General features: G+C 37.5%; 1 protein-coding gene across 1 annotated transcript in view; it reads right to left on the bottom strand.

Annotated features, from left to right (window-relative positions):
* Window positions 1–6,004: 6,004 nt before the first annotated feature.
* The window catches only part of LOC122797169 (carbonic anhydrase-like), a 408,969-nt gene continuing 392,468 nt past the window's right edge, over window positions 6,005–22,505 (bottom strand). Inside the window, exon 7 of the mRNA XM_044065988.1 lies at window positions 6,005–6,629. Coding sequence (XP_043921923.1) covers window positions 6,513–6,629 — 117 coding nt within the window. The 3' untranslated portion in view covers window positions 6,005–6,512. The remainder of the gene's footprint in view (window positions 6,630–22,505) is intronic.

Raw genomic sequence — 22,505 nt, 5'->3', positions numbered from 1 at the left:
GGTTACTTACACTTGTGAGCAAGTCTTTGGTAATAGGGACCATGAAATAAAGCATTTTAGCAGCGCCTTGCACATTCTTTTCTATACAGCCAGTTGAGTCTGCCAGGAAGTAGTCCCTCCTTAGATGTTTATAATCAGGCCCATAAGAAAAGCATTTTAGTAGATCCCAGCACATTGTTGAAACTTTTGTATGCAGCCAGTTGAATTTGCCAGGAGGAAAGTCCCTCCTTAGACCTTTAATTATTACATTTCTTCTTAAACAATTTTCTTGTGATAAAATGCAGTCAATGAGGTAGTACGTAAGGCCATCCAAGTGATGTACTTTGTGCAGCACTGTGTAATGAAAATCTTACACAAGTGAGATGTTTTTGCATTCTTAGAAATATGCTTATAGGTTGTCCAGCAAATTTGTAGCATTTTATTTTTGTTTCCATGTTGTATATTGAAATACATAAAAGGACTAGTCCTTTTTTTCAATGTTTTGACACTCAGCTCTGATGCACACCTACTCTCTCCTAGTTTATCTCCTAAACTTCAAAAACTTAATGTTATACATAACTTTCAGCATTTAAGATCAAGTTGTTTTTCCTTTACATATAAATATATATATATATATATATATATATATATATATATATATATATATATATATATATATATATATATATATATATATATATATATGTAAATGCTGATTTGACAATCCTTCTGTAGTTGATTTAAGGAATTTTTTTTCTTGTGATGAAAATGGAGACCTAGCTATTTCAGTTTTGTGTTGGTGAATGGCAGCAATGATGATGGCCATTTTACGTATCACCATAGTTTTTAAACAGCCCGGATAATATTTTTTTAATGTACAGATCACTTCATTTAGGTTGTAACCACGTCTTGAGAAACTAAAATAAAATTTTGTATTTTTAGAGTTGCTGATGGAGCGAGTCCTAAGTATGCAAGACTCAGTAAAACTTCACCTTCAAGTTCTCTTGGACTGTCCTTAGGTTTACATGTAGCATGCCCCTTACAACGTTAGAAGTTTCAAGAATTCATAGGTGTTTACTAGGCTAATGACCACAAGGGCCTTTTTAAGCCTAGCCATACATTCCAAATCTCTGACAAGTTATGATACCCTTGACAAGTATAAGCAGGGGTTAGATAGATGAACCATTTACAGGTTACCTGTGTCCATTATAGACATAGGTACAAACCAGGGATGAATTTCCAGTTTCCCATCCAATTGTCCAAGTTGCATTTGAATTGGGTCAGGGAGGAACTCTGCTGCTTCACATGGATGGGGAGCCTGTTCCATAGACATAGTAATCTCTGGGATACATACCTATCTCTTCAGCAGGACCTATTTGTATCACAGGCAAGGTTTAATATATTTATGGTTGAGGTAGCAGGATTTTAGGCATCTGGATACAAATCTTGGAAATTTCAGTGATTTCCTCAGTTGTTCTGAAAAGTTTAGTCCCATTGGATTTGGCTCAAGTCAAATACTAAGCTTTAGCCTACAAACACAACTTAGCAGTGTAAAAATGTTGTGTCCATTCAAGAGTTGGCCCATAATACATTTAATGTTTTTTTTTTATCAGAAAAATTACTCAGACCTGACCTGCTGTTGCAATAGTAGAGTGGAATTAAAGATTCAACCACATTCATATCATTTTACTGCCAACAAGGCACATATATAGTTTAATCTCAGACTTTTTATATCCCCTGTATTTTAGGTCTCTGCCTAATCTGATGCAAAAAATATTTAGTAGACTGAGAGGTCTACAGGCATTTATTTAATTTTCTCTGAAAATGTTGACGGACGTCATCAGCACTGCCCAAGGCCCAGCTGGCTTTAAGCACAAACAGTGTATATAGGGGGGTACAGATAGCAACCTCACAGTGTCTCTGTACAAATTGTTGCTTTACTACAATAATTGCTCCCCAGGAAATGCCATTATATTTAGCAAACTCTGATGTTATTTACAGCATGCTAACTAGTTTTATTTAAAAAAACATGGACCTGCATTGAGAAACAAGTCTGTCAGCACACTTGCCTCTTGTAGATGTACTTTGGTTACATGCATGCATCATCACATTTTCAAACTAGTGCAAGAAGCTGGAACCAATAAAAATGATTCTGTAGTGTACCAACTCTGAAAAGTATCCTTCAATAAGACATCCTCTGGGTGTAGTTAGGACAGCTGTGGCAACATATGTGGAGTCTGTGAATCAGATGAGAGTACAAGCAAGGGAAGCAATAGTGACTCAGAGTTGGGATCTCTAAGGGCATGACTTGTTCTTGTGACAATGGTTAGGTTCAAGACAAAGACAATGCACCAAGGGAAATCATAGAAACATTCCATGCTAAACAATACGAGTTTCTCTCGTGTGCAAAGTCTTCAACCAGGTCCTAAAAATCCTGTCCAAAGAGTATATGACCCTTCAAGTAAACATTCAGAATGGCATGCCTCAGCAACTGTTCAAACTCTGTCATAAATATACTATCAAACAACCTGCCCTGCCTACAGTTTGCCTAAATGAAAACCCACTGATGCGGCCATCATTAAAATATGGCTCCTTGGCCACAGGATTTGGGAGCACTTCCAAACTTTTTCAGAACTTGATTCATAGGGAAGATGGTGAGTAAGGCAGGACAGAGACTGTGTATAGAACTAAAGCTCAGGATCTCAAGCAGAACATTATTTTGCCAGTCTTTTCCAACACATGTCAGCTAGCAAGGTTGAAAGGTACTGCATCCATACTGCATCCATTGAAGTTATTGTTAGAGTGAAAAGATTACATAGGACTCTGTCATGCGATGCTTCTTTAGGATATCATTAAACTCTGTGGAGGGTGTGTGAAGGACACCCATCTTCCTGGGAGATAAGGGGGTTGCTTCTGTAGGCTGTTATCAGTAACATACTTTTTATTTATATTTTGCTGACCAGGTTAGTCCCATTAGGCCAATGGCCTCTTTTCAGGGGAGACCAGAGGTGATATTCATAGTGACTAGGAGAAATTTGGCCATGACATTGGAGGTACTTCCCCTACTCTTTTTGATAAATGCCATGTAATCTTTTACACCCTCCTGAGCTACCAGGATTTGATTAATGGCACACTCAGGACTGCTGCACGCCCTCCCCCTTATGTTGCACTGCAGTGTCAGTACTGGAAAAATTTATCTAATCACCTAGTGTGGGAACAAAACCCTGAGATCAATGTGCTACCAGTTGAGCTGCTGAGATTGATTTTGTTCTTATCTCTAGTGAACAAGTCTGTACCCTAATAAATAATATCTAGTTTTACTTGCCTTATTATAGATCTCAAAAGATCTCAATTTCCCCAAATACCAAAATTCTATGTAAAAGCATAACAAACAGTCCAAAAAATGGCATCCTGTAGGACATAATTTATGGGATAGCTGATCCAGGTCCCCAATTACTATTCATTCGTTTTCTAATATTAGTTCTGGAGAGAAGGCTGAGACACATTACAGGCCAGACTCCAACAACAATGTATATTTTTCTGTGATTTTCAGAAAAACTATGTCCAGAGTATTACATCAAGATTGCATCCGCCTAAAAGAGACAAAAATATTTTATGATAAGTCACCATAATATACCTGTGTGATCTGGCTATGCTTGAAAAGTACAAGAATTCTATGATTTACCAGTGCATGGAGAATGAGTTACTTTTACTATAGAAAGCATATTGTTTAATGTACAACAGACATCGGTTATTCATGACACCCCCTCTTCTGATCATATATTGCTCTAGTGAACAAGTATGCACTCCCTTCTCTTCTTCACACCATCATTTGATGCATTCATCTATCTGTTGCAGATTGGTTCACATTGAAGTATTTTATAAATGAAAGATCAGTGAAGTCCATATTTAATCAGAGTGCAGCTATTCCTTGGACATTTGCAATGTTGCCTTTTTCATGCAAAACAAAACCATAATAATCTAATACAAAAGCAAATAGAGTAGGAATAGCACAACACAAATGTTTGCAATTAACTGCTAATAGCTGCCCTCTTCTACATAGCAATGCATTTCTTATAAGAATGTCATAAAGCAGCAAAATGAAAGTCCACACCAGCAAACTTGGTAATATGAACACATTTTATTTTACCTTCTTGCTTAACATTATTGCTTAGTAAAGAACTTTATTATACTTTACAATTACATTTTTTTTCCAAATAGAACATTACTGGTTCAATAAAATAAATGCATCTTTCATATTTGTTGCATTAACTTCACCTTGGTTGCCAGTGCATAAAATATTAATTCAGTTCAATAACTTGCTGAAACAGATTTACATCCTCAAACACTTTAAGTGGGGAATTCACACAACTAGAGTTAATATGCTTTAATATGACCCTTGACATATTATCATTTACCCTCGTATTATATACATATATAATATGTACAGTATACCTTAAACTGAGATTTAAGAAAGATGTCAGTTTTCCATCTTGCAAAAGTGCATAATAAATATGACATCACCTTCAATGTAAATGGACTGATCTTCAATAATTTTCTTTTGAGTGGTCAAATGCGCGCAATATTATGCAAAATGTTTAAAATGAATCTAGATATACTAAAGTAGTGATAGACGTACACAATCGTCTATTGTGAAATCTACACTTTTAGCTTGCAATAGATTTCAAACAGAACAAATCCATAATGATTTCCTAAATGCAGAATTTATTAATATGTAACAGGACAACCAAGAAACAAGAATGATTACCTTGTTTTTTATCACATTTCAGCTACTAAGTTTCAAGATCAAGTTGGATCATCCAAACTAACAGGGGATGATGCAAGTAATGTCACTTTAAACACCTGGCATGGTAGGAAATCAGGATCTTGTTTTCCTTGAAAGCCTTTTATGTACAAACCTTATGTTAGCATTTCACTTCCAAGACTTTATATTCAGATTTCATGAGAATTCTTCTCCTACGACCCAATCCAGCCCAATCATAAAATCTCCATTGCTTTGTATCCTTTTCTATTCCCATCCAGCTCACTTAATTATATAGCAGGTCTTTAGTACCCACCATTATTTTTTCTTATTCATTCTACATTTAGGAATATTGCATTTCCTTGCCTCACTCTCACAAAATTAACAAAAATGGAACTATATTCTTGTTTTCTTCCTGTATTGATGCACCCATGCTCTTCAGAAACCGGCCAAGAATGTAGCTTGAAGACAGAAATTTGGATGTAGTTAGTGATGTCAGATCTGGAATAAGACTACCAAGGCATGTTAATTGCAGACAAGATTTTCTTGCTCGCGCAGTCTTGAGTTAGTTTCTATATGTCACAATGGACTATTGAGAGTATGCCTTACAGGTGTTGCAGTCTAATCCCATTCTCAGAAGTATTTTTTTTTAATCACTTCTTGTAAGGTATTCTTAAACTGTAATATCAGCCCAGAAACTGTTCTACATTTCTGTGCATTTTACAAGCCCTGTGCTGTCACACGTGATGCACTGTATCCCTGCCATTTTTTTTTGCTTATAACAGTATACAAGACTTGCTCTTGACAGTTCTCAATAATTGCGTGATGCATAATCTTTGTTTTGGTCAAACTGTGAGTACCAGTCACATCAATGTAGTTATGTATAGCATGTGTTTGCGTGCGTGTAAAACAATAATTGGGTTATACTGTCTCTTGTTTCCCTTGTATATTTATACATTTAGAAAGCAATCAGTTTTGTTATCCAGTGTAATATCTCACTCTGTGCATAAAATGTTCATACTCCATAAGGGACAACAGCAAAGTTGCGAGAATCTACACTTTATTATTAAGCTACATTTTTAAAGCAATCATCATAAAAGACCAATTTTTATTTTAAAAATATGGGGAAAGTTGGTCAGGCTCAAACATTTGAATTTTATAGGTAAATACAAGTGACATTAAATTCATAAAATATAATTTATATATATATATATATATATATATATATATATATATACATATAAACAATATTTTCTTTTACTACCAAATTATCATAATGCTAATGCAATGCTAGTCTCACTATGTTCATTTCCAAGAAGAATTTAATTTCTCTATATTACAAAAAGGGACATAAAATAACTCCCCACCATAAATCATTTAGGTGTATATTAAGCAGGAAAGCTCTATAAATAAAATGCAAAAGCAGTTTTGCCTCCCATAAACCTCAGTAGTGTAGTTAGCAGTCGAAATATTGCATGTATTAAGCATATGCTATAAAATTAGATATGCCCATTTGTAATTGATCACAAAGTACGGGGCACTGGCTCAGTCACCTCTGTAGCTGGTTTTGACATTGCCTGCAGCACTTTTATATTGTAGTGGAAATTTCATGGGTCATTGCTTTTCATTAGCTGTTAGGCACAGCTGCAAAGATAATGGAAAATGTACATCAGTATGAGAAGCTGTCCTGGTAGCAGAGCTACCTCATAGTAAATTGTGCTTTCTTCTAGAATGGTTCCAAAGTGCTACTTAGGAAAATGTGTTGCACTTATTAGAATGAGCATCTCACTTTTCTCTCCTTCAGTGGCTGTGGGGGGCGGTAGTTGTTCACCATGTGGCAAGGATGCTCCCCTGGTCCAGAAAACAGGAGATGTCGGAATTCACTCATCTGTAGAAAATAAAGAATTTGAATAAATACATGATGGTTCCTCAGGTACTGATGGCCCAGTGATCATTACACTTTGTAAACGTATTATACAAACTCGGAGTAATATTACAGTTAAGTGGAAACAATTCATAGTTTACATCCTTAATCCCAGCACAGCTGGAAAATTCGTAGTAGGCAAGAATAATAAGCCATGTTTATCAATCAAAAAGCTTTAACACAGCCAGACCTCAATAACTGACTTTCTAACAACATTGTTAAGTTATCATAAATGCTAGCTAAAGTACAAAAGGTTTATATACATTTGCCATTTGATAAATCAGGTAAGCAGTTTGTTCTAAAACAGACTCACTTCAGCTAGGACTCAAGCCATATGTAAAATTCCCAGCAACATGGCTGAAAAAGTAAGATGCTATATCAAATTGTTTAAAAAGCTGAACATTACTAATGCTGCTACATGAACAGAAAAATAAACCCATACCAAACCCAGGTTTACAGAGTTCACATTCATACTAAAAATGTTTATGCAGAAGTAATTAAAACACATGTAAATATCATCAGAATGACAGACTGTATCAGTAGATCATGCTTGTCAAAACAGAAAATATAACCTTAAGGATGTTATGTAAAGAGCTCAAGAAAAAAACAATCAGGTTATGGGAAGGCTTGGTTGGAACAATACTGGGTATTGCATTTACTGCAAGTATATGGCAAAAATGAGCACTCATTCATAGCTTCAGAAATATAGCTGCAGTATAACTGGAGTTCTAGAACTAAAAACATACCATTAATGGCAAATTACTACAAAGTAAGATAAGAGTGAATGAGAGACGTATTTAAAGTAGCAGGAGCTTCACCACTCCATGTGCATCTGCTTGTAACCTCAAGCTGGCCATGTGAGTCAAAGAACAATGACACAGGCAGAGATGGATCATGTTCAAAAGGGGCCCTAGACAGGGTAATGAATGCCCCCCTCCTCGCAGCTATTCCAGTGTCCCATTAATTAGCTATTCCTCCTCATTTACCATAAACACTGTTCAAACCTGCCACTGTGCATACTGTTTTCTTCTTCTTTACTTCTACAATGATTCCAGAAACTTAGATTTAATTTAAAACATATTTCAAATGTTATAGCACAAACACTGATAGCCATTTTCTAAACAAAACAAGATAGTCTCACAATGAAAACAAACTTAGCATGAAGAGTAAACTTCTCTGACCTTGAATCCCACATTCAAAGAAAAAGCATCTGGCAGTGGCAGATTATGTTTAATTTTGGGCTGTTTTCAAATCATAGGCCCCTTGTATAATATTTAGGACCATGCATACATACATGTTTATAGCTTTATAGTTTTATAGGTGTGTACTAGGCTAATGACCACAAGGGCCTTTTTAAGCCTACCATGCATCCCAAAATCTCTGACAAGTTCTGGTACCCTTGATAAGTGTAAACAGGGGCTTGGGAGGTGAAACTTTTACAACATGGGCCTGGGAGATGAACCATTTACTGGCTGCCTGTGTGCATTGGAGACATAGGTGCCAAACCAGGGTTGAATTTCCTGTTCTTCATCTAGCTGTCCAAGTTACACTTTAATTGGGTTAGGACACCTGCTTCACATGGATGAGCAGCCTGTTCCAGAGAAGGGGTAGTCTCTGAGATACATACTTGTCTCTCCAGCAGATCCTACTTACATCACAGGGAAGTTTAAGTCTTTAGAATAGGTAATTCTGGTGCTGTTGTTTCGCAGATATGCAGGCGATCCATCAGAGTGGGGTTTAACAATGCTTTATATGCGAGGCATACATCTTCCCTGAACAGTCTGTAGGAGACAGGGATAGAGCCTTGAGGCAGTCTGCAAAGGACATGTTACTTACACCCTTTATTCTTTTAGTGAGGTACCTCTGTGGATGCCCCAGTTGTTGACTGTGCCTGGTTAGGTACATACAAAATGGAGCATTGTACTCAATGATGGGTCTGATGAATGCTGAATACAGTGGCACAATGACCTCTTTGGACCTAGATGCCATACCTTTCTTTATAAGTTGCACAACATAGAATTATTTCCTCACTACTGCAGACATGTGATGGTCAAAAGCTAGATTATTGTCTGTGTGTCCCCCTATGTCTCTGATTACTCAGTCATCTCTTAGGGGTGTGTTGTCAATATGATAGTATCTATTGGGACACAGTCTACCCCTGGAAACTATCATGCATTTCTTGGCATATAGTTTTAGTCCATGGCTTGGACATCAGTTATCTGTCTGTGCCAGCTCTTCCTTGAGAACATTTGTGTTGGTGTGGGATTCAATGACAGCTTCTAATTTGTAATCATCTGCAAATTTAGTCAGCCAGAGGCCAATGACATTGTCTTTGACTTCAGAGAAGTAAATGCCAAAAAGAAGCAGTCCAAGGACCACTCCCTGAGGTACTCCACTTGTGACTGGCCTCTTTGTACAGGTGGACTGCTCAGTTCTAACTTCCTGGGTCCTATCTGTGAGCCAGCTGGTTATCCATCAGGTGGCATAAGCGTTTGTATCTAACCTCTTAAATTTGTCAACAATGCCAGAGTGGGGAATTGTGTCAAATGTCAAAGAAGGCAGCATGAACTATTTTGCTCACATCCATTGTCCATCAGGTTGAGCAGGCATGACCTGCCCTTGAAACAAAATTGGGTTGGGTCTGGTGTCGGGAGGTTTTCTATGTCATTATTGATCATTTCCATGATACTTCTTTCCATGGCTTTACATATGAGACTAGTGAGACTTATGGGTCTGTAGTTTTCAAGGTCTGTAGATGACCCACCTTTGTGCAGAGGGGATGGATGACTCTTGCTGTTCTCCATTCATGAGGCATGAAGCATGTTTCAAGGCCATAGTTAAATAGGAATTCCAGAGGGTATGATAGATCATGTTTCTTGCTATTAAGAAAGCAGTAACTCCATATTTATTGCGTAAGGTGTCATTACTGGGCACACTGTGGGTGCTGCGAAGAGCAATTCTGGCTAACATAAAATATTGAAGCAATACTCATACTTTGACTTAGGAAAGGGGTCCATTCCTGCTATGGTATTAGAAACTCAAAAGACTTAGAAAAACTAAAAAAAAGAAAGCATCCTGGGATTTTGTTTGAGCCCACTGATGCAGTGATCTTGGCCTTGGAGAGCATTACAAACCTGTTCCCTAGTGATAGTAGGGAGAGTTATATTTGATGGGATTTCCTGACAGACAGTTGATGAGAGAGTGGGATAAAGTGGGAGCTGAATTTGTTGGCAAACAGGTTTGCTATATCTCCTGCCTTCTCTTTCTCTCTCTTTTTTTTTTAATGTCTCCAAGCCTTTTGGGTTTCTAATACCATGACGGGAATGGACCCCATTCCTAAGTCAAAGCATGATTAAAGTTTATGAAATGAACATTGTTTCAATCTTTGATGTTAGTTAGAAGTGCTCTTTGCAGCTCCTACAATGTGCTAGTAATGAGTCCTTCTGCAATTTGCAGAGAGTTGCACGTATCGGTAGCATATCTAAGAACGATTATAAATTCTTTTTTATAAGACTCGTTGCATCTACTACTGTTAAACTGTCTAGGTATCCTTCTTCCACATTGCTCTTGTTTCTGCCTTCAAATCCAAGTATTTTATGACTTTGTGTTTCTGTGTACGCAAGACACTGTAGTCACTGGGTATAGCAATTTCAATAATCAAAGCTACGTCTTCTTTTTGTGGACTACTATATCTGATTTTCTTGCATCTATTTTTGAACTGTAGGTGATCCCATGTGATAAACACTTCATCTTCTACAATGCTTTGTGGCTCATGTTTCCAGCGTTTTTCAGCTATTTCAATATTACAACGTTTGCACAACAGTCTTGCCATATTATGTCTTTCAGTATACAGTTCTTCTGCCATTAGTATATCACAACCAGCAACAAGATGTGAGGCTGTTCCCAATTCTGTTTTACAAAACCTACATTTGTCTGTTTCATCCACAAGTTCAGTGGACTTTGTAAACCAACGTGTATGTAGTCCACTATCTTGGGCCACCAATATTAATCTTTCGTCTTTTGGCTTAAATTCACCTCTCCTTAACCATTCCTGCATTCGATCCTGATCAACATGAGGTTGTTCCAAGAGTTTTCTATACTTGCAACTATATTTATGCATTTTCCACATTTCTTGTCTTCTCATCTGACCTTTCACCTTATATTCTTTCTATAGTTTTTTGACACATTCAGTTGCTGCCTGATTTTTATCTACTTCTGGTTTAATTTCCATTTCCACTTGACACTGATATGCTTCTGCTAAACAAAGCAGGGAAGTCATCTTAGAATTATTCTCCTCATGTTTCAAAATTTTCACTATACTTGGGTCTTGTGAGGTCAGCAGATATATATGCAGTTCCATGATTGCAGATCTATACATCAATTTCAAAGAGGCCCGTACCTCCTTCAGAACGGGGAATAGATATTCTTGGCATGCACTGATTTTTATAAATCATTTGACAACCATGAAACATCCTTCTTGTTTTCCTGTCCAACATATCCAACACCTTTTGGGGCCAGTCAATCACTCCAAAACTGTAAGTACAGGAAGAGCAAATTGATTTATAACTTGAACTTTGTTCCTAGATGTCAATGCTGTTTTCAACATTAAAGTTTTCTAAAATATTCCTTACCAAGTTTTATTCGCATTTGTTCATGTTTTACTGATGATCCTTCATCAATTCCCAAATATTTATAGACTTCCTCTTGCTCAAGTTCTTTTATATCAGATTCCTGTCCCAAACTGATATTTTCTTGGTGTCGCAGCTTTCCTGCTTTAAAGGTTGCTTTTGCAGTTTTATCAAGACCAAATGACATTCTTGTATCATCTGAAAATGTTTTAACCATTTGCAGTTGTACTTTTAGTTCCTCATCTACAAAAAGATGAGAAGTCTTTGCACTTTGTTTTCTGGGATCCAAATTGTAGCCATGACCTAATCTGTTAAGTAGACAGCTTAATGGGATAAAGGCAAGACAAAAGAGCAGCGGTGACAAAGTCACCCTGGAATATCCCCTTTGAATTTTTATCCCTGGAATAATAATTTGTCCTTTATCATGGCTTAACTGCAGATTGTTTTCCCACTGTTTCATGGTCGCAGTAATGTAAATCGATCAATGTAGGGTGTATTTTGTACATTTTTACGCACTCTTATCCATGAATATACTTTAATTCTTCCCCTTTTTACAGTTCTCCATTTTGACTTTATTTAACAAATGATCCTTTGTTCCATATGACTTTCTTTTACCTCCCTTTTGTTCTATTGCCGTGATTGAGTTTTCTTCTAAATGACTAAACTCCGTTGGCATCAATCTCCATGTATAGTTTATACATTGCTGGAAGGGAAGTTATTGGTCTATAATTTTTAGGATAGTTTGCAGGTTCACTCTTAAGTAGGAGTGTTGTTTTTCCTGTTAACCAAGCTGATGTCTGTTCGGAGAGCACATATAAATCGTTCTCTCTCATTGCAAAATCTTCACGTAAAGATGTTTATACTTTTAGCCAGAAGTTAGGTACACCATCTAGGTCTGAGTTTTTCCAGTTAGGAGCTTTTCTTAACATTGTTTCAATCTCTCTGGTCGTTACTTCATCCCATTTCATATCATATACATTTGAACATTTTTCTTTTCTTTTACTTCTTCTATCGATTTAGCATCTTTGTTATGTTCCAAGGATCTTCATATTTCTCCAAAATGCATCTATTTCTTTTTTTTTGGTGGCAATTCAATTCTTTTTGTCTTGTTTCCTAATTCTCTAAACTTTTTAGGTCATCAATAAATTGCTTATGTTGTACTTTTCCTTTATATTTATCTGCATATCTTCTAAGTTTTTATGCCTCTGCTGATATTTTTAGTTTATCATTTGCGATAATGCACAATAGAGCCTGATCTGTTCTGATAATGCACATTGCTTTTATCACATCTATTTTTCTGCATATTATTGTTGATCTGTTCCTTCTTTTGTACTGTTCCAACAGTGACACTTCTTGTTTCAAGTGCTTTATAGTTTTCTCTATTCCATACTTCCATGACGGCATTCAATTTCTCCCCTTCCTTTGCCTTACTACCCTGGTTTCTGTGGTAAGATTTTAGCCGTTATTAATTTAGCTGCATAACAATATATCCTATTTACTTCTTTTATATTGCATGAATCACTCTACCATAGGTGAGTGTGTGTGTGTGTGTGTGTGTGTGTGTGTGTGTGTGTGTGTGTGTGTGACTGAGTGGTATGAATGAACTACAGCGGCAAGGCTAGCCACCCAGTGGTGTAAACCTTGGTTCGAGTTGAATGCCACTGTTGAAGTGACACCTCGACCCCATGTGCAGAATGGGGAAAAAGGGGTTGAGGATGGATGGATATTGCATGAATCTCTATGGATAGTCCTAATTACTGCGTTCATTTGTTTTATCAAACTTCTAACTTTCGGGGTTTTATTGACCCTCTGCAATCTATTTCTTACATTGATCTAAATAGGTCTATCCATGTCTATTAAATGAAGCAACTCTTGTCTTAGATCATTTGCTTCTAAACTGAGGGCACATTGTTTGTTGTCCATTTCCTGTGGGCATTCTGTAGATAGTTCCAGAGCATCTTCCTGTGCCACATTCTCTTCAGTTTCATCCTGTGTCATCCATTCCTCTTTCATATCGGAACTCACTGGCCTATCACTGCACAACATTGACTGTGTCAGAGTTGCCACAGTTTCCTGTTCTTTCCCTTACTGTGCAACTCCAGCTGAACGCTTGTACTAGTTTCCTATGGAATGCACCAAAGTATCATCATAGGGCAACAGATCAGATGTTTACTGCTCCACTGGCTTCTTCTTAGTTTGGGGATCCCCATTGCTCTATCCTGCTGTGATGTTATCCGAGTTAGATTTTCTACACACTAAATCCTTCACTTCACAGGTAATCCATAATCTCAGTTTCTATTTCTTAAACTTCTACATTGATAATCTTCTTTTCTACTTTTCCTCTGTTTTCTTATTTTTGTATTGTAAAAATGTCCAAGTCCAGATGCCTTTGCCTGCATTCCTCTTCACATATCTTTGGTTATGCACTTGTTGTATTAGTTCATTTTGTTTTCTCCTTTTCCTAGGTATTCCACCATATTAAATCTATTTTTCTTTCTCATGTCCATATTGCTTCTTCAGATGTCTCCTGCTCCTCTTGTTTCTCCTTACTTTGGGGACTAGTTATTCCATCATGCTGTAATATAATCTGTTAGACTTTCTATAGTAAATCCTTCACTTTGCAAGTACTCCATAATCAACTTCTATTTTTTACTTTGTTAATCTTCTGTTTTACGTTCCCCCTTTGTGATGTTATTTTTGTTATTGTGAAATTTTCCATATCTGGTTACCTTTGCCTGTATTTCTTTTTAAATATCTTTGGGACTAACCTTTTGTGTTGATTAATTTGGCTTTTTCCTTTGCATAAATATCGCACCATATCAGATCTATTTCCTATGTCCATATTTCTCTTTTATAACTTTCAAAAGTCTCTAGATTTTGGGTTTTATATTTTCGCTCTTCCTCAGTCACTTCTTTTTCCAAATGTATCAAGGTTTCTTGGTCTATATAATGTTTTTCATAAATCTGTTGCATTAATAAACACAATTTATTTGCAGCTTCTGACAGTTTTTCTTGTGGAATAATTTTTCATTTCTGTACTTTCTCACAATCTTTTTGTACATATTCTGTCTGGAAATTTTAGGCTTCTTGCATAACAGTATATAATTTCTTTCTTATCCTCAATAGTCCACTCTCTTGTCTTTATGACTTTTTTTTTGGCCTATCAATTTTTGTGGACTGCTACTTCCTTCTACACCAGGGGGCCATCCTCCCCCTGGGTCTGGTCTAGCCCTATTGCAGGAATGCTTCATTGTCTTGAGGATTCTACATGGTCAATGTTTCCAGTCCTGGTACCAGTATGCCTAAGAGCATTGGGCACTTTTTCATCAGTGTCGTTTTCGTGAGATTTTGTGAAAAACAGGGTCCACTTCGTGAAGGTACTCACCAAGACTTGATGACGAATTCAAGTCCAGCGATATTAATGTAATTTACTTGCTGTTTTCTCTCTACATTTGGACTCCTGGCTCAGTAAAGGTAGCTCCATTTATAATGAACTCTGAACACAATTGTGTATTGCCTATAAGGTTGTGGACATGGCTACAAAACGCCATGTGGTTGTCCTTGGCCTGGGAGGCCAAACTTACCTCAAATTTGGCTTTAGTAGAATTGTTCTCCAAGTTGTTTGTTTAGTTTGATGACAGTGCTTTTATCCTGCTGGGTGCTGCACCTCCTAATTTTTGCCATGATTTTTTTTCCTTCTGTTATACAAATATTGATGTTTTGATTCCAGCAGTGTGCGTTTTTTTAAGTTAGTTCTGTACTACTTCCTGGTTGGTACAGCTGCCTCTATGCAACTATTAACATGCTTGTATAGGGTTTCTGTGAACAGTTCAGCGCAGGCAGCTGTGTTCTCAGTGTTTATGGGGGCTTGAAATTTTGCCAGTTATCACATAACAGTAGGAGGTTAACCTTAAGAGTAGTTTATGAATATTTCAGGGTTAGCTGGGGTTCCAAGTTTTATTTTTACTTCAAAAGGAGACCATTTTATGGTCTGACCTTATCAGAGAAACATTACACTAAGGGTTGTGGCAGTACTCTCCCACACTAGTGAGGACCAGATCCAGTATGGCTGCAACCCTAGATTGGTGTACTGGCAATCTGGTCCAGGGAGTTTGTGCTTACAGAACCCAGGAATCTCTGTGCTTGTACACTTAATGTCTTATATGATTCCCAGTTTATAGTGGGGGTAATTAAAGTCGCCCACAAATATGGTACTGGGTTGGATGGTGAGCATTCCCAATAATTTTAAATACATGGTATGGGTTTATTTGATCAGAGGGGGACCTATAACTTGCAAGACATGGTATTGGATTTTGCCTATGGTGATTTGAACGTGGAGAAGCTCAAGTGCACTGTCCAGTTTTACCAGCCTTGAAATATGTTTTTTTTTTTTTTTTTTTTTTTATGAAAATTGAGATATCTCTACCTTTAGTCCGTGTTTGTGTAGTAGCTGGTCAAAATGTGTGGAAGGATTATAACTTTGCATTGTCGGTGTGCTCTCCACTGCTTTAAACCATGTCTCTCTGACTACACAGATGTCAGCATTCTCTAGGGTGAAGAGAGATGTGTTCTTTGATTCACTTTCCTGATTGTACTGAATTATATTCCCTGTTTAATACAGCACCACTTGTTAGTGTGTTTTAAATTTTTAGTTTGAACATTTTTCCACTAAGCAATGATACAAAAAAATGAATGAACCAGTAATGACAAAACTACCATTTTCAGAACATTTCAACCAAAACAGGCCACTCAAACTTCTGGCATTGCAATCCACCAATATCAGTAAATATGCAGAATCTCTGCAGAAGTGAAAATCATCTGAAAAATTATTCCACATTCAAATGATCTGTAACTAATGAAATGGTTGCTGCTAACAAAACTTTACATTTCAGCATTTCAGGTACATATTCAGTGCCTATTGCCATTGAAGAATAAATTGCCTATCTTACAGTAAGCTGGCATAATTGCAATAGGGAATACCTGGCAAACCAACAACAGTTTCATAGTTACTAGGCATCTCATCCAAAGGAGGATACACTCAGAAGTGCATCACCTTCATCACCCTTAAAGAACACTACAGTATCAGCAATCCATCTACATGGTGTGAGTAGAACCAACAACATTCTGCACCAAAGGCAAGTATGCTACCTGTTGTACTATTAACACTACTTTGAAATTCTATAGCATAAACACTGATGGCCATTTGCTAAACAAAGCAGTTGCACACTGAAGACAGACTTAGCATGAGCAACAGTAAATTCTCTTCCCTCGAAGCGGCACCGCACTGCAGCTCACCTTCCTCAAAGCGGCACCGCACTGCAGCTCACCTTCCACAAAGTGGCACCACACTGCAGCTCACCTTCCTCAAAGCAGCACCACACTGCAGCTCACCTTCCTCAAAGCATCACTGCCCTGCAGCTCACCTTCCTTAAAGCGGCACCGCACTGCAGCTCACCTTCCTCAAAGCGGCACCGCACTGCAGCTCACCTTCCTCAAAGTGGCACTACACTGCAGCTCACCTTCCTCAAAGTGGCACTGCACTGCAGCTGACCTCCTTTGAAGTGGCACCGCACTGCAGCTCACCCTCCTTGAAGCCGCACCGCACTGCAGCTCACCTTCCTTGAAACTGAACCCCTGATAATTAAATGAGCTGTCTGGCAATTGTTGCAAAGGATTCAGACTCCTCTTAATTAATCTGTCAGCCTAACTAGGGCATCACACACACACAGACTTACTAAAGGAGGGCTAGCTCGCTTGTCTCTCTCACGCAGTTGTTACATTTCTCCATGTTTGAATTCCATGTGAAAAGCATCAGCAGTAGGAAAGGAAAGGGAAAGTTAAGTGTGCATGCTTCACATACAGAGTGTGGCTGAATGCATCATACTAAAGAAGCACATAGAGTGTGGCCACATGCACGTGGCATACTAAAGACACGCACAGAGTGCATCCTTAAGGAAGAAGTTCAATTGTTTTAAATGTTTTAATTAAAATAAAATGTTGTGGCATCCCACAGTCAGCAGGGCTCCCCTATCCAGAGGCCAGCTAGAGGTAACTGCTTAGGTCACCTAGTGCTGGACCTGGCTCCAGACACAGGTTTGGCAAGAGCTACAGTCTGACTATTGTAGGGAAATAGACTGGTAAAATACTGGGCATAGTACAATACATTTATATGACCTGCTGGGTCCTCAGAAGAAAAGGGTAACCCTACCACTGTGCATTTCTGGAAGCTGATATCTAAAATCTGTAAGACTGCCTGTGCTTTTGAGTGGATCCCAAGTGTATGTGACAATCATACCAGAGGATGCCGTATTAAGGTATCAGAACATTTGCCGGTATTCTAAATTAAAACTACTTTTCAAATTTACAAACTAACAAATTTAATAGTATCAATTATTATTTAAAAAAGTCTTCTCATTGTTGCATTAGTACTTTATAAATCTTTATACATTAAAAATGTTTTTTTTCAGTGCTTGACCATAATGGTTTTTAATCCAATAACACAGATGAAGATGTGTCCATCTTCATTCTGCAGAGCATAAAGATAACTCTATAGATTCTTGGGTAACGGAGTTCCTGGTAATGGTCTAGGACATGTTAATCAGTCAGGAAGAAACTATCTTGAAATGTAAAGCCTGAGAAAAACAGAATGAGCCATAATCTTCAACAATCTACACACCCTTTACTTAAATATGTTAACTCCACAGTCACACAGGTAGAGAGAAAAGAAGAAATACAACAAGTAATGAATCACTGGTCACAAGTAAATATTAATTACATTAGAAGTATCATTCTGTGATAAACGACTCTGGACAAATTCAACAATGGAGACTTTAAATCAATGAGCAGAAACCCAACAAGTGAATACATTCAGTAACTTGTAAGAGAGTGAGTTATGAATCCCACAACAAAGAACTGCTATGCTTCTGTGTCCTTATTTCTCAGAGATATGAGATATAGATTAGAGATAAAATTAATCCACTTTTAGGATTCATTGCTACCTTGAAACTATAAATACAAACACTTCAAGAACAGTGTGGTGTATCTTACTTTTGACATATGTTTAGACTGGATATGTTAAAGTTTCTGCTGGACAATTATATTGATAATTTAAATACAGTAAACATCAATAACTCAATTTTTATAGGAGCAAGGGCTTCTAACTACTATATCTAACCACCCAGAAATTTTTCTGCTTATTCTGTTTATATTTATTTATATTATTTGATGTGTTAAAAAGCACAATGGGCACAAAAAAAAAAAACATTTTCAAGGGCAACCTGCAATTACTCTCTGACAAAGTGATCTACTCTGAATCAGTTTGTAAGTAGAAGTTGGGAGATTTAAACCCAGAATGACACAGTATAAAACTTATTCTTAATTCACTGTGTTGCTCTGCCACATTATCTTAGGGCCATACCCTCATGGTGGAAGATGGGATGGCTGGTATGCATCACTCAAAAGATTCATGATATACAGTTTAATGTACATAGTTTGTAAAGACAAGAAGCTTTTTTTCAGTAAGCTATGATGTAGTTATCGTTTGTCTTTTTTTCATTTGCTTTTTCAACAGTTCAGTTGCAAAACACACAAAAAATGCCAGTCATCTGGTACTATCCAGCAATTAAGTGGAGCTAAAGTATGTTGGCCTATAGTGAACAAAAAAGCCTTACATCTGTAAGGCTTTGCGTTAAATAAGATGTTATATCAGTTTATTTGATTACCATTACTGGGTTACATAACTTCATTAAAAGACTGACATTACATTTGCTACTCACAGAAACCTCAGACAAGACAAATTACCAGAAAGGCAATAACCTGAAAATCAGCGCATTAAATACAGTAAAGCTGGATATTAAACTTGTACCATTTTTGCCCTTTATCTGGGAAGAGTAAAATGGCACTTATTTTGCAGATGGAATAGTTAATGCATTTTAATTGAATTAGTCCATCACAACTGAAAGAACTGACAATATAGCATTCTGGGTAGGTGGGTCTTAAAGTAACTGAATATCTTCTGGAAAAAAATAAATTTTACTGAAGAGTGGATTATAATTGTGGGAAGCTTTCTAGGGCATTTTGAGATCACTTCTATTAAAAAAAAAATTGTCGGCTGTGAGCAAATGTTTCATTAGATTTTTCTCTCTGTTAAATCAAACTTGAATCAATAAACAAATAAGGTCAGCTTAACTTCTATAAAGTTCAGATCATACCTTGACAGAACATACAGAAGTAAGTGGTAAGGCTTCCGATTTGATTTTCGTGTGGAAACAGTTGTGTGTAACGAAATTAATTGTAAGCAGGGGAGTTGCATGTAGCTGCAGGTCTAGCCAACGTTCTAATGACAAGAGATGATGCTCATCTGCACTCTGACCTTTATAATTGTAGTGAGTCTCACTAGAATAATTGGATGCATTTCTTGAGGAGTGGTCACTGACGAATGCTATTACTCAAACTCTCCGAAGTTTTGCAACTAAGTAAAATGGCATTCTATCATATTTGAAGTGTATAACTTAGCTTCCACTATTTATTGCTTCTGTGCCTAGGTTGTGGCTGAAAAGGGGTATCTGGACCAGTCTACCTACCCAGTTACAAATCAGTAGTAAAGAGAGCAAGTAAATGAATGAATAAGCTCCAATATGTGAATGTGGTGAATGTGAGGCAATCACAGTTACTATGTTAATAAACTTATGGCAAGTCATTTATAATATATGAACCTCTCGTATCACTGCAACTGGACTAGCTAAAAATATTTTGTTTGAGAAAAACTTTTATTTAACCTATGGAATTTAAATAAGCATTCTAAGTTTAAGTGAATTTAGCAGGTGCAAGATGCTGGAGTGTGTGTGTGTGTGTGTGTGTGTGTGTGTGTGTGTGTGTGTGTGTGTGTGTGTGTGCACGCGTGCATGCACATTTATATATGTGTATGCAAGCAAGTGTGGGCATATGTGGGTAAATGCATGTGTAGATATCTTCTGTACATAAAGCCACTTTTAAGTTTCTGAAAATTGTTATATTAAAATCCTTGCATGACAACGATCACAGTAAGTCATCCATGAAAGCTCAGTTTTAAAGTGCAGCAAACGGATTCTGAACTTCAGGCTTTTCCATAGGAATTTCAAGGTGATCGAGTCTCACACCCATTTAACTCTTGTCAGTACCCACTCTTTGGCCATATGTCCTTTCTCTAGGAGGGTTAAGCCAATCAGGCCTGGTACAAAATTGTGGGTGTCTGTCAAATCATCTAGGTCCTATTTAAAGGAGAAAAGTGTACGACACTGCTTAATTCATAGGGTCAGTCTGTTCCTGAGGTGAGAAGGCACTGCATGATGAATATGCCTTTTCATCATGTTCTGTTTATCGACTGGTTAAGATTTAGATCCTTTGTTCTGGTATTTGCAGATCTATTAGACTTCTGGAGTTACAAAAAAATCCAACATACAAATGGGTCACTAATGGCACATAAAGCAAGGCACAGATTTCCCCTTGAGTGTCTACAACATACTGAATAAATGGACAGTGCTTCCAGTTTCTCTAGATAGCTTAAGGTTAAGCCCATTATCTTATTAGTCAGAACTTCTGGGTCATTCTAGTGGTTTGACATTTTTTAGTGAGGGGCATCCAGAATTGAGTGTTGCACTCAATAACTGGCCGGGTACCTGTCAAATCTTCGAAAGCTCCAAATTTCGAATGATACATGGTCGAGACCAAAGGTTCGAAATTTTGAGTGCTCGAAGATAGACTTTCAATGGCACCATACAGTGCAGATAGGGATAATTTCCCTTTTCTGCACTGAAGTGCGGTCTTGGTGTTGGTATATTTAAGTAGGGGGGTGTGGGGGGTGCAGGGGGCTTGCCCCCCCCCCCCCGCCTACACTTTTAAAGTGTTTTTTTCTGTGTTTTCTTTTCTTTTCTTTATTTTTTTTTTATGTCCGAACATCCAAATGTCGAACATTTGGTTTCGACCATGTAATGTCCGACATTTTGGATGTTCGAACATTTAACACAGACCCTAACTGGCCTAATCAATGCTGAATATAGAGGAACAGAGACCTCTTTGGATCTGGCTGATATTCCCTTATCAGATTAGCTGTGCTATGTAGAATGTTCTGACTACTGCTGTCATACAATGATTGAAAAAAAAGTAATCAGCCCATGATCCCAAGTTCCTAACAACTTTTTCATTTTGAAGTTGCAATTATTTATGCTGTATGCAGAGGGGAGGGAGCTACCAAATGTGAAAATATTACATTTTGTTTTCAATTTAGTTTGAGCATATTTTCAGTACACCAGTCTTGTACATGTCTAAGTTCTTGCTAAAGGGTGAAGGTATCAGAGGGGAAGTTAACAGAAAGTCCCATTTTACAGTTATCTGCATACTTAGCCAACCAGAGGTCTTGGTTTATGGCCTGGAGATCAGAAAATTAAATGTCAAAAAGGAAGGGTCCCAACACAAAGTCCTGGGGGAGCCACTGGTCACTTTTATATTTTCTAATGAGACACCTACTACTCGTTCTATGTGGGTTCTGTCTTTTAGCCAGTTTTCGATCTATAGTACCTTATAAGGATCCATTTTTAAAGTGTTAAGCTTACTTACAATGCCAACATGGGAAATGGTGTCAAATGGCTTGGCCAAGTCAAAATACTCCATGTGAACTGCATGACCATTGTCAACCCCTGTAAACCTCTTGCAGGCATTAACCAAATTTATTGGGTAGGATCTTCCTTTGAAAAAGCCAAACTTCTGCAGGTAAAGACTAATGATAATTTTGGTATTATAGTTAATAAGGTTAATTTTAATACTTCCCATGGCTTTGCACAAGACTCCTTAGGTTAAGACTATAATTCCTGGTGTCAGAAGTACAACCTGTTAGTCTATAATTCCTGGTGTCAGAAGTACAACGTGTTAGACACACTTGGCATAATGGTCAAGGACTTTGGCTCATGCACCAAGGTACAAGATTTATTCCTGCCTTCTGTCTAATGCCTGTGTGGAGTTTGCATGCCCCCCCCCCCCACCTTGTGAAGTTCCTTCTACATTCCAGAAACATGCTGGGTGTTTCAAACTCCAAGAATGTAGTTGTGAGCAGCAGTACAGAATCTCAATGCTGCTTCTCAGGAGAAAAGTTGCATAAACCAGTTGCTTTGGGCATCAACTCTGGTACACAGAATCCTCTAGATAGGGCAGCATGAATCACAGACTGGGCGCAGTGTTA

Source organism: Protopterus annectens, chromosome 3.part0 (assembly GCF_019279795.1).
Source record: "Protopterus annectens isolate FY-2018-M chromosome 3.part0, PAN1.0, whole genome shotgun sequence".
Taxonomy (NCBI): Eukaryota; Metazoa; Chordata; order Ceratodontiformes; family Protopteridae; genus Protopterus; species Protopterus annectens.
Note: the sequence above shows the minus strand (reverse complement) of the source record. Positions and strands in the feature narration are given on the sequence as shown.